At 39.7% G+C, this 13,861-nt stretch overlaps 1 protein-coding gene across 1 annotated transcript in view; it reads right to left on the bottom strand.

Moving 5' to 3' along the window:
- The window catches only part of LOC130026586 (phospholipid-transporting ATPase FetA-like), a 157,221-nt gene that overhangs the window by 42,466 nt on the left and 100,894 nt on the right, over window positions 1-13,861 (bottom strand). Inside the window, exons 10-11 of the mRNA XM_056117430.1 lie at window positions 3,670-3,866; window positions 1,744-1,952 (exon numbers count right to left, since the gene is read on the bottom strand). Of these exons, the coding sequence (XP_055973405.1) occupies window positions 1,744-1,952; window positions 3,670-3,866 (406 nt within the window). The remainder of the gene's footprint in view (window positions 1-1,743; window positions 1,953-3,669; window positions 3,867-13,861) is intronic.

The raw sequence follows: 13,861 nt of genomic DNA, 5'->3' as shown, positions 1-13,861 counted from the left end.
TCTATGCACTTCTGGGAGTGATCACCAAACACAGAACAGGGAGTAACCCCTGAGCACCACCACTGAAACCCAAAATTAAATAAATAAGTAAAGGAATCACTGAGTCATATAGTAATTTAAAGGAGGTTTTTCCCCCTTTTGATTCTATCAAACTAGATTTGTAGTCAAGCAGACTCAAAAAGAAAAAAAATTCTCAATGCTCCAGTCTGCTCCTTTCTCTAAGTCAAGAGTAAGGTTAGGCCCTAACTTTTTCCCTTGAAATGAGAATACTAGGGGTTAGTCACTGGATCTACAGAGACTTCAGAAAATCCCTAGAATCAGAAAATTTACCTAGAAGAAATGTGAAAATTGTGTTAAATGTTTAGGGGATAAAGACAGTGCAGCTGCTGGGCTGGAGAGACAGTACAGTGTGTAGGGCATTTGCCTTGCATGTGGCTGACCTGGGTTTGATCTCCAGAATCTCACAAGGTCTCCTGAGCATCACCAAGAGTAATTCCTGAGTGTAGAGCCATGACTAACCCTAAGCATCACTGGATGTAGCCCAATGTCCCCGCCTCCAAAACAAACAAACAAACAAAAAAGATAGTGCAGCAGACATTGCTACAGGAGTGGAAGGGACAGAATTGGGGTGGATGACTGGTGCCAAGCTCAGAAGCACCCAGGACAGTTTCCAACCTTCCCCAAAGTGTGGTCAAGTCTTACAGCGAGTCAGAGAATTAAGATCCTCATTCAAATGAAATCCTCTAAAAATCAACTTTCATAGTTTTTACATAGGAAAACCTGGTTGTCAGGGGAAAATAAATATTAGAGTGCTCTAGATTTAAACATTTAAAAATAATTTATTTATTTTTGGTTCTTGAGCCACATTCAGTAGTGCTCAGGTCTTACTCCTGGCTCTGCACTTAGAGATCACTACTGGTGGGATTCTGGGAACCATATGAGGTGCTGGGGATTGAATACAGGTTGGCTGTGTGCAAGGCAATTGCCCTACCAGCTGCACTATCTCTCCATCCACTAAAATGATTTTTAATTTATATAGAAAACATTTACACAACATAAAACTCACCATTTAATACATGCTTGACATTGCAATCTGTGCTAAATGTGTTAAAAATATAGAGTGCAAGAGTATTTAATGTGTTTACTATGTTGTATAACTAACCTATTTCTCTAGTTTGAAAGTTTTTCACCACTTATAAAATACTGCATGTCCTCTAGATATGATCACCTTCTTCTGTTCCTTAGCACCTGGGCATAAACGTTTAGACACATCAGAATATAACACTATCACAAAAACAAGCTCATGGTTAAGCTATGGCATAGATGAGTAATTTGAGTGTAGGAGGCACTATATTCTGACTATTCTTTGAAGCAGTCTTCAATGTCTGTTTATTGTTCTGAGGGGGAATTAGATCAGCAGCTTCATTGATCTGTGGTCTCCATTTGATTTAAGAAGAGTGAACTGATATTTCTGACATTGGGAATTCCTTGAAGATAGAGATTAAGTCTTAAACATCTTGGTATTTCCAGTGTCTAAAGAATTGCAATTATAAATTGTAAAATAAATGTTTAATTAGACTGAAGGGTGATCTTAGTAAATAAAGAAGCTTGTGCAAATGAAAGAGAAATATTAATTTCAGAGTTGTATAGATATGGACCTAGATTATTCTTAAAAAACAATATGCACAAAAGTCCTAGTGGAATTTCCCTAGGTAACTCAGGAAAAGGAGAAGGCATGCATACCATATGATATCCCATTAATAGAACACTTGGAGAAAACCATGATGTTCTGAGTCAGGGTTCCTGTTTTGTCGGAGAATATATATTGAACTTGGCCCAGCTCCTCATTAAGGGTGGTCGTACGAGCCCGTGCTGGTATATTCTTTGGCACATAATACATTTTCCGATCCCAGTTGATATAGTAACTGTTACCCAATCTTATTATCTCAACACTAAGGAGAAAGCAAGAAAAGGACAAGTAAATACATCATCCTGGTTTCCTTCTTATCATTTCTGTGGTAGCAAGGCCCTGCATCTAAAAATCAGAGTATCTTCCTTGAGAACCCATGACCTTGAAGGTCCTTTCCCACTAGTCAACACATTGTAATTCTGATTTTATCTATTAAAACAAACTTCATCATTTAGATCCAAATATACTAGATTAAATTTTTTGAGGCATATCCCCTTTCACTTTTTTCTTTTGCCAAAATCCATATGGGGAATGTTTTAAATTCTATAGTGTTGAAAGTAATTAAGAGCTAACTTTTTTTTGGCTTTTTGGGTCACACCTGGCGATGCACAGGGGTTACTCCTGGCTCTGCACTGAGGAATCACTTCTGGCGGTACTTGGGGGACCATATGAGATGTTGGGGATTGAACCTGGCTTGGCCACATGCAAGGCAAATGCCCTACCCACTGTTCTACTGCTCCAGCCCAAGAGTTAACTTTTAAAAAGTTTATAAGAGTTTAACTTTATGAAACTTTATAAAAGGTTGCCTTAGCTTAATTAAAAGATTATGCTATCATATAAATCCAGTGGGAAAGAGAAAGGAACTTATAATGTTCCAACACCCTCCCTTCACCTGTGTACATTTCTTACCACCAATGTCCCCAGTTACCCTCCCGCCCCTGCCCCCTGCCTCTATGGCAAGCTCTCTCTCTCTCTCTCTTTCTCTCTCCTTTTGGGCATTATGGTTTGAAATACCGATACTGAGAGATATCTTTATACCTTTGTCTACTTTCAGCACTCAATTCTTGTCCAGAGAGATCATTTTCAACTATTACTGTTATGTTGGTCCCTTCTCTATTCTAATTGCCCTCCACCCCCCACATACATAATGTAAGCTTCCAACCATGACCCAGTCCTCCTGTTTTGTTTTTTTCTGACCTTGGCTCTTAGTCTCATTTATTTATGTTTCTATTGTAGGACTTGGTGCATAGCAGATACTTCATATCTATTGACTAATAAGATAATTTTGTTACATAAGGAAACTTTCAGGATGGAATACCACAGTACAGTGTTTAAAAAACCTGGAAAGAAGTGAAGGTATATGCATGGGAAAAGGTTTGGTGGACACAAACAGAATCAGATCAGAATGCAGTAAAGACATATTTTATGTATTTCACATTTTGTACAAGATGCTAATGGAGGGTGGTTAAAGAAACATCCTTCTATTTTCTAAATTTTAGCAGCCAGAATTTAACTTAAAATTGCACCTGTTAACCATATGTCAGATTGTTTTTGAAAAGTGCATTCTGAGTTCTAACTAACTGATTTGTGTGAATATTTGAATCTGTCTTATAAACCCTTCATTTATCGAAGGGATGCCTGGCATAGGCTTTGGCATAACCAAATTTGTATGCACGTTTTCTAATGATTTCATGTATCTGTATATATTATTTAGTCACTTACATTGTATTCTCTTCTATTTTGAGAGCAAGGATAATTCTACAATCTGTATAATATACATAGTAACTAGCATAAAATTTAAATATAGAGAGCATTTACATAATCTCTAAATAGTTTTTAGAGTGTTTTATATACCTGACCCTATGAAGTCAATGAATACACAGCCTGCACTTTCTAAAAGTTCATATTTTATTGAGGAATATTCACAAAGTGTGATGCTTTTTCCTTATTCATAATCCACGAGGATCAAAGAAACCTACCTCACATAAAGGGAAATGGGCACCATGGTGTTGAGAATAATGAAATAGGACCAGAAGATTAGCATGGCAGAGACAACTGATGAAGGGACATATCTTTGCCATGGCAGAAAACCCTGGAACTGGTAGCCTTTTAGGGTCTCCCAAGTGCCATGTCCAATCGCTAGGATTACGCACATGCAGGCTAAAATCAAGAAAATCTAGAAGTGAACAAACAAAAAGAATTAACATTTTATCACACAGGCATGTGCTAGTTCAGTTCTACCTTTGGAGTGTTATATCTTGACAAAGCTTCTCTCTTTTCATAAAGTTCAGGGAAATTCGTAGGCTCTGGCATTTAGTACACAGGGTCAAAAAGAAATTCCAGCAGGAGTTAGCCTTAGGATTTTGAAGGGAGATAATATATACAATTTAAATAAAACAATTTTATTCACAAAAGTTAAACATATCAATTTAAAATTAAGTATCAGGAACTGTACTTAGTTTAAAAATAAGTAGCAGCTAAAAACTTTAAAACATCTTTTAATTCAATATTTATAACCTTTCTTTCACTAATAAGTTAGAAACTTGATGTTAAAAGTGATAAGATATTTTATCTAAAGTCACGTACCTACTAACTAGTGGAGTCAGGATTTGAGCAATATTTGAAACAAACTCTCAATCATTCCATAACAGTGTTCCATTAAGTTGCTGCTCAAATGACATCTAAAATGTGTTGTATTGACTTAGCAATTGGAAATGGGTGGGTGGTAAAGAAATTGATATAAAATGTTGAAAACATAGTAGCCAGGCTAACAGTAAAAATCTGATAAAAAATGAAAGACAGACTATGTGACAACAAAGTCCTTAGCTCTGAGAGAAGTAAAAGATTAAAAAAAATTAGAAATTCATGTGTGAGGTTGCCTTTGACAGGTATTAAAATAAATAATTGCACTAGTGAAAAAACTGACCAATGAGTGAACAAAAATGAAAAGAAATAAAGAGACATCAGGGTCATCAAGGACTGGAAAAGCCTATTTAGATACCAAAGAGAAAGAGGTACAAATTTCCTTCCAACTGAATAAACAGAATTAAACTGGAGGCAAAACTTAAAATCAAGATGATATTATTTCCCTACCCAAGATTATTCCAGATAATCTCAAATTTTTAATTTTTTTAACTTTTGAGCTACAGCAGGTGGTGCTTGGGAATTACTCTTGGCTCTGAGCTTGGGGATCACTCCTAGCAGGTTTGGGGGACTATATAAGGGTGCCGCAGATTGAACCTGGGCCAGCCATGAGCAAGGCAAGTGCCCTACCTGCTGTAGTATTGCTTCTGCCCCAATCTCAATCTTGATATTAGGATATAAGGACATGGAGGAGAAAGGCAGAAAAGAAATAAGACAAAATTGAAAACTAAGTTTAATAAAGAACTTTTAGGGAGAGGAAATAATACTTCTAAACTTGTTTTACAAGGCCAGCATTCCCTGATACTAAAGCTAGACAAGGATACTACAATGAAACTATAGGCCAATATTTTTGATGATTGTCTGATAAATATATATGCAAAATTTCTAAAAAACTACTTTAATCGGGGGTACAGTGCTGCCACCAGGCGAACCTATGCCTGTGGGGGTGAGTGCATAAGCAGCCTGATGGTGCCTTCAGGCTTCCTGATACCCCCAAATTGCCACTGTGCTTCTAGCCGGACCCCAACAACTTGGGACCAAATTGTCTGAGAAGTTAAATGGCGAGAAGTTAGGTATGTGGAAGTCATGCCCACAAACCACCTCTGGTTCAGCTGTATAAGCTCATTTTTGGGCTTTGCTTCAGAGACCCATAAATCTCAAAAGAGATCAAAAGCCACAGTTTATCTTGAACCCACACAAGGCTGAGCAGACCAGGGTAAATTGGAGGGGGGGCAAATTAGTCTCGTGCCTACTCAAGCAGAGCCTCCGCAGCTGCTTGCTTCCACAATCCAAAAGCACTGCCATGCGTCCCGCCCTGACAATTGTCTCAGGACGGACTTCATAGAAATATATCACTGTATCACTGTATATCACTGTCCTCCCATTGTTCATCAATTTGCTCGAGCGGGCCCAGTAATGTCTTCATTGGAGACTTTGTTGTTACTGTGTCTGGCATATCGAACACGTCACGGGGAGCTTGCCAGGCTCTGCCGTGCAGGCGAGATACTCTCGGTAGCTTGCCGGGCTCTCTGAGAGGGGCGGAGGAATCGAACTCCGGTCGGCCATGTTGGCTGCGTGCAAGGCAAATGCCCTACCGCTGTGCTATCGAAAATTTGGGTATGTGAGTTTTGTGACTGAAACCTCCAGGCATTCTCAGAGTTGAGATGGGCTACCTCTTCCCACCTCCCTATAATTCCAGAAGCCTTGGCAGTTACATCCACAATCCAAAGCTGCCACCCAGTTAAAAAGCTACTTCAGGGACTGGAGCAATAGCACAGCGGGTAGGGCGTTTGCCTTGCATGTGGCCAAACGGGGTTCGATTCCCAGCATCCCATATGGTCCCCTGAGCACCGCCAGGGGTAATTCCTGAGTGCAGAACCAGGAGCAACCTTTGTGCATTGCCAGGCATGACCCAAAAAGCAATAAATAAATAAATAAATAAATTAATTAAAAAAATTGACTTTAAAAAGCTACTTCAGCCTTACTTCAGCCTGATAAAAATATTGAATGCCCTGAACAAACATAATGACCTCTTTGTACCAGTATTGCAAACCATAATGCACAAAAATAGAGAAAAGCTGGGGCTGGGGGTTGGGTGTTGGGGGAGGTGGGAGGGAAATGAGGGACATTGGTGGTGGAAAATGTAATTGTTGGAAGGATGGGTGTTGGGATCATTGTATGACTGAAACTCAATCATGAATAGCTTTGTAATAGACTGTCTCACAGGTATTCAATAACATTTTTTTAAAAAAAAAGTAATAAGGAGTTCATGCCTGCTTCAGTCAGCTTAATCAGTGGCTGAATAAATAACAGTACTCTTACATTTTAAAAAACTGTAATTGTTTTTTCATATGGTTTTATTTTTCTTTGTTTCAGTTACTTGTTACTTGTGGGCTGGAGTGATAGCACAGCGGTAGGGCATTTGCCTTGCATGCAGCCAACATGGCCGACCCAAGTTCGATTCCTCCGCCCCTCTCGGAGAGCCAGGCAAGCTACCGAGAGTATCTCGCCCACACGGCAGGGCCTGGCAAGCTCCCCGTGTTGTATTTGATATGCCAAACACAGTAACAACAAAGTCTCCAATGGAGACGTCACTGGGCCCGCTCGAGCAAATCTATAAACAATGGGAGGACAGGATCATAGGTATTACATGTAGAAAAAAAAATCACAGCACATTTTTAAATTAAAGCTTCATTTTCATTTATTAGCAAGACTATAATATCTTTTTTTCATCAACTACTCCATCAATTAATAAGTGGTTCTTACCACATAAACAAAAAACTCTAATTTTTGTGTACTTTCAGTTTCAGGAAGCTACTGCTCTATAGATATGAGGGACTGTTGCATTAGCAAAATAAATTCACATTACAGTAAAAGGGTATGCACTATAAGCAAATGGGATGTTATTTGAATAGATGTTATTAAAAGAATATGAAGAAGACACACATAAGTGGAAAGATATCCTGTGTTCAAATATTAGAATTAGAAGAATTAGCATTATTAAAATGTTAATACTACCTGGTCATCTGTAGATAGAATACAGAAACAAAAAAATTTTCCCAAATTGGTATAGAGTGAGAGTAGGTAGCTTTGTCTTGTCCCTGATCTTAGAGGGAAGGCTTTTAGTTTCTCCCCATTGAGAATAATACTTGCTGTGGGCTTGTGGTAGATGCTTTTGACTATACTGAGGGAAGCTCCTTCAATTCCCATTTTATTGAGAGTTTTTTTTTCTATCATGAACGGGTGCTGCATCTTGTCAAATGCTTTCTCTGCATCTATCGATATGATTATATTGTTTTTATCTTTCCTTTTATTGATAAAAGAAATGCTGATTGACTTGTGAGTATTAAAACATCCTTGCAACCCTAAGAAAGAACTATGTAAAACCCTCAATAACCAAAGCAACCCTAAGAAAGAATAACCAAGCTGAAGACATTATGCTTCATAAAACCTACCAAAAATGGAGAGAGGAAATGAATAGATACTCCTCAGAGGAAGATGGGCAGATGGCCAGTAGACACATCAAAAAATGCTCAGTATCATCAGAGATGATAAAAAAATAAATGCTTATCATCAGAGAAATCCAACATAAAGATGACAATGAGAACCATCTCATACCAGTGAGAATAGCACATATCAAAATAATAGGAACAAACTGTTGTGGGGATGTGGTGAAAAGGAACTCTTATCCATTGCTGGTGGGCATATTGTCTGGTATGACTCATCCTGTAAAAAACAGCATGGAGAATTCTCAGAAAATTAGAATTGAACTTCTATATGACCTAGCAATTCTATTTTTGGGCCTCTATGCTCAGGATATTAAAAACAGTCTCTCAATGGAAATTGAAATGGCAATAAAAAGTCTCCCCCCAAATAAAAGTCCTGGCCCAGATGGATTCACTAGTGAAGTCTTCCAAATATTTAAAGAGCACTTACTATTCCCAATCCTTTTCAAGCTTTTCCAGGAAATTGAAGAACCAGAAACACTTCCAACAGATTCTATGAGGCGATTATCATCCTGATACCAAGAGCAGACAGAGATAAGAGAATTACAGGCCAATATCCTTGATGAATACATACACAAAGATCCTCAACAAGATCTTACCAAAAAGAATCCAACGACTCATCAAAAGGATCATACTCCATGACCAAATAGGATTCATCCCAGGGATGCAAGGATGGTTTAATACTCACAAGTCAATCAGCATTTCTTTTATCAATAAAAGGAAAGATAAAAACCATATAATCATATCAATAGATGCAGAGAAAGCATTTGACAAGATCCAGCACTTGTTCATGATTAAAAAATGGAAATTGAAGGAGCTTCCCTCAGTATAGTCAAAAGCATCTACCACAAGTTCACAGCAAGTATTATTCTCAATGGGGAGAAACTAAAAGCCTTCCCTCTAAGATCCGGGACAAGACAAAGTTGCCCACTCTCACCACTCCTATTCGATATAGTGCTGGAAGTTCGTGCCATAGCAGTTAGGCACAGAAAAGATATCAAGGACATTCAGATTGGAAAGGAAGATATATAATATGTAATTATTTGTATATACTATTTCCTATATACAAATAATGAAAGAGAAGAAATATATTTAAAAGAATCAATCCTGTTCATAACAGTGCCTCAGAATATCAAGTACCTCGGAATCAGCTTAACTAAAGAGGTTAAGCTATACAAAGAAAATTACAAAACACGACTTCAAAGAAATAAAAGAAGACACTAGGAAATGGAGATACATCCCCTGCTCATGGATCGGGAGGATTAACATTGTCAAAATGTCACTATTCCCCAAAGCATTATACAGATTCAATGAAGTTTCTATAAGGATACATACCCATAACATTCTTCAAAGAAGTAGATAAAACACTACTGAAATTCATATGGAACAATAAACTCCCAAGGAACAGAACTGAATATTCTGTCACAGACTCTCAAATATATGATCATTTCATCTTTGAGAAATGTAAAGTGGAATAAGAAAAGCCTCTTCAACAAATGGTGCTGGGAAAATTAGATGGATACTTGCAAAAAAAATGAACTCAGACCTCTGCTAACATCAGTTACAAAAGTCAGATCAGAGTGGAATAAAGAACCTCAATATCAGACCTGGGTTGGAGCGATAGCACAGTGGTAGAGCGTTTGCCTTGCACGCAGCCAATATGGCTGACCTGAGTTCGATTCCTCCGCCCCTCTTGGAGAGCCCAGCAAGCTACTGAGAGTATCTCGCCCACATGGCAAAGCCTGGCAAGCTCCCCGTGATGTATTCGATATGCCAAACACAGTAACAAGTGTCACAATGGAGACGTTACTGGGCCCGCTTGAGCAAATCGATGAACAACGGGAGGACCGTGACCGTGAATATCAGACCTGAATCTCTAAGACATGTGGAGGAAAATTTAGGCAGAACCTCTATGATATTGAAGCTAAAGGCATTTTTTTTTTTGCTTTTTGGGTTTCATCCAGTGTTGCACAGGGGTTACTCCTGGCTCTGCACTCAGGAATTACTCCTGGCGGTGCTTGGGGATCATATGGGATGCTGGGAATCGAACCCGGGTCGGCTGTGTGCAAGGCAAATTCCCTACCCACCATGCTATCACTCCAGCCCCTAAAGGCATCTTTAAGGATGAAACACCTGGAGCGATAGCACAGCGGTAGGGCGTTTGCCTTACAAGCGGCCAACATGGTCGATCCGAGTCCGATTCCTCCGCCCCTCTCCGAGAGCCCAGCAAGCTACCGAGAGTATCTCGCCCACACGGCAGAGCCTGACAAGCTACTCGTGTTGTATTCGATATGCCAAACACAGTAACAACAAGTCTCATGATGGAGACCTTACTGGGCCCGCTCGAGCAAATTGATGAACAACGGGAGGACCGTGATCGTGACCGTGACCACTGCCCTAGCAAGTGGAAAAACATAAAAGAATGGAATTACATTAAACTAAGAAGCCTCTGCACCTCAAAAGAAACAGTGACCAAAATACACAGAGAGCCCACTAAATGGGAAAAATTATTTACCCAAAAACCATCAGATAAGGGGGTTAATATCCAGGATATACAAGACATTAGTACAGGGGAAAAAAACCCTCCAAAACCATCAAAAACTGGGGAGAAGAAATGAACAGAAACTTTCTCAAAAAAAGAAATACAAATGACTTAAAGGCACATGAAAAATGCTCTACATCACTAATCATAAGGTAGATGGAAATCAAAATAATCAGATATCATCTTACCCCACAGAGATAGGCACACATCAAAAAGAACAAGAACAACCAGTGCTGGTATGGATGTGGGGAGAAAGGAACTCTCATTCATTGTTGGTGGAAATGCCGACTGGTCCAGCATTTCTGGAAATACAATATGGACATTCCTCAAAATATTAGAAATTGAACCAGCAATACCATTTCTGGGAATATATCCTGAGGGTGAAAAAAAAGCACAGTAGAAAGAACATCTGCACCTGTATGTTCATTGCAGCACTGTTTACATTAGCCAGAATCTGGAAACAACCTGAGTACCCGAGAATAGACAACTGGTTAAAGAAACTTTGGTACATCTACATAATGGACTACTATGCAGCTGTTAGGAAAGATGAAGTCATGAAATTTACTTATAAGTGAATGGACATAAAGAGTATCATGCTAAGTGAAATGAGTCAGAAAGAGAGGGACAGACATAGAATGACTGCACTCATTTGTGGAATATAAAAATAACATAATAATAGACTCACACCCAAGGACAATAGACACAAAGGTCAGGAAGATTGATCCATGGTTAAAATCCTCCCTCATGAGCTGGGGCAGAAGGCAGCTGAAATAGAGAAGGGATCACTAAGTCAATGATGGTTGGAGGGATCGCTTGGCATGGGAGATGTGTGCTGAAAGTAGATAAAGGACCAAACATGATGGACTGTTAGTAACTGTACTACAAACCACAATTCCCCAAGGTAGAGAGAGAGAGTAAGGAGGAAGTTGTCTGCCATAGAGGCAGGGGGCTAGGTGGAGTGGGGTGGCGGGAGGGATATTATGGATACTGGTTGTGGAGAATGTACACTGGTGGAGGAATGGATGTTCAATCATTGCATGCCTGAATCTCAATCATGAAAGTTTTGTAACTGTATCTTACCGTGATTCAATAATACAAAAAATACAGTCTCTCAAAAAGACACAGGCACACCCTTATTCATTGCTGTACTGAATACAAAAGCTAAGATATGGAATCAATCTAGTTGTCCAACAACTGATGAATTATGAAGATGTGGGATATATACACAATAGAATACTATGCACCTGCAAGGAACGATGAAGTCATGCAATTTGCTTCAACCTGGTTAGAACTGGAAGATATCATGCTGAGTGAAGTTACCCAGAAGAAATACAAAGACAGGATGATCTCACTTATCTGTGGTACACAGAATACCGGATAAGGAATTGTAGTAAAGGGGGATACCAAGATCAACCTTAATCCCAGTGTTTACAAGAAGGGGTTTACAACATGCAACCCCATCAAAAATGGGGCGACGAAATGAACAGAAACTTTCTCAAAGAAGAAATCCGAATGTCAAAAAGGCACAGAAGAAATCCGAATGTCAAAAATGCTCTACATCATTACTCATCAGGGAGATGCAGATCAAAACCACAATGAGGTATCATCTCACACCACAGAGATGGCCCACATCCAAAAGAACAAAAGCAACCGGTGCTGGCACAGATGTGGCGAGAAAGGGACCCTCCTTCACTGCTGGTTGGGAATGCCGACTGGTTCAGCCCTTTTGGAAAACAGTATGGACAATTCTCAAAAAACTAGAAATTGAGCTCCCATTTGACCCAGCAATACCACTCCTGGGAATATATCCCAGAGGGGCAAAAAAGTGTAGTCGAAGTGACATCTGTACTTATTTGTTCATTGCAGCACTCTTGACAATAGCCAGAATCTGAAAAAAACCTGAGTGCCCCAGAACAGATGACTGGTTAAAGAAACTTTGGTACATCTACACAATGGAGTACTATGCTGCTGTTAGAAAAGATGAAGTAATGAAATTTACAGACAAGTGGTAGTACATGGAAAGTATCATGCTAAGCGAAATGAGTCAGAAAGAGAGGGACAGACATAGAAAGATTGCATTCATCTAGGGAACATAAAGTAACAAAATAGGAGACTAGCACCCAAAAATAGCCGAGATAAGTACCAGGAGGTTTACTCCATGGCTTGGAGGCCAGCCACACACTCTAGGGGAAAAGGCAGATCATATAGAGAAGGAGCACCAAATAAAAGGTGTTGGGAGGATCCTCCCAGGATGGGAGAAGCATGCTGAAAGTAGACTATAGACGGAACATGATTGCTACTCACGCCTCTTTTTCAAACCACAAAACTCAAAAGGAGAGAGACAACAAAAGGGAATGCCCTTTCACAGAGGCAGGGTGGGGTGGGGGGGATGGGGGGTGGGAGTACTATGTAGCTGTTAGAAAATGTGAAGTCATGAAATTTACATACAAGTGGTACTACATGGAAAGTATCATGTTAAGCGAAATGAATCAGAAAGAGCGGAATAGACACAGAAAGATTGCATTCATCTGGGGAACATAAAGTAACATGATGGGAGACTAACACCCAGCAGTGACCGAGATTAGCACCAGGAATTTTGCTCCATGACTTGGAGGCCAGCCACATGTGCTAGGGCAAAGGCAGCTCAGATAGAGAAGGGAACACCAAATAAAGGGTGTTGGGAGGATCCTCCCAGGATGGGAGAAGCATGCTGAAAGTAGACTATAGACCAAATATGATTGCCACTCAATGCCTCTCTTGCAAACCACAGAACCCAAAAGGAGAGAGAGAACAAAAGGGAATGCCCTGCCACAGAGGCAGGGTGGGATGGGGGGGGGATGGGGGTGGGAGGGATACTGAGATCCGTGGTGGTGGGAAATGGGCACTGGTGGAGGAATAGGTACTTAATCATTGTATAATTGAAACCCAAGCACAAAAATTTGTAAGTCTACAACTGTACCTCATGGTTTGTCACTAATAAAAGTGAAAAAAAGTCCCAGTGTTTAGAGAGAAGGGCAGAAAAGAAAATAAATCAAGGGAGGAAGAAGATAATGGGAAGTAATGGGTAACAGGCATCAGGACTTCGGTTATATTGGTGATGTGGGTGAGTGGTATAGCCATATATACAAATCACAGACTCAACAGCACTGAAAACATGATATCTAAGCTGCAACCACTGGAACTTTTTAATATGCATGTCAAATCGACAGGCAGGGGATGGGATAGGGAGGGAATATGGGAACAATGGTGGAGGGAAATTGGCACTGGTGGTGGGATTGGTGTTGAAATATTCTATGCCCAATACTAACTCTGTCAATAGCTTTGTAAATCACAGTTCTTTAATTAAATTAAAATAATGGAAAAAATCCTCACCATTCTATTTTTCTCTTTTTAGTTTAAATTGTGGGCTGGAGCAATAGCACAGTGGGTAGAGTGTTTGCCTTGCATACAGTTGACTGGGCAGACCCAAGTTTGATTCCT

The sequence above is a fragment of the Sorex fumeus genome, unplaced genomic scaffold, assembly GCF_029834395.1.
Source record: "Sorex fumeus unplaced genomic scaffold, SorFum_2.1 ptg000034l, whole genome shotgun sequence".
In the NCBI taxonomy this organism is placed as follows: domain Eukaryota; kingdom Metazoa; phylum Chordata; class Mammalia; order Eulipotyphla; family Soricidae; genus Sorex; species Sorex fumeus.
This window is presented reverse-complemented; position numbering and strand designations above follow the sequence as displayed.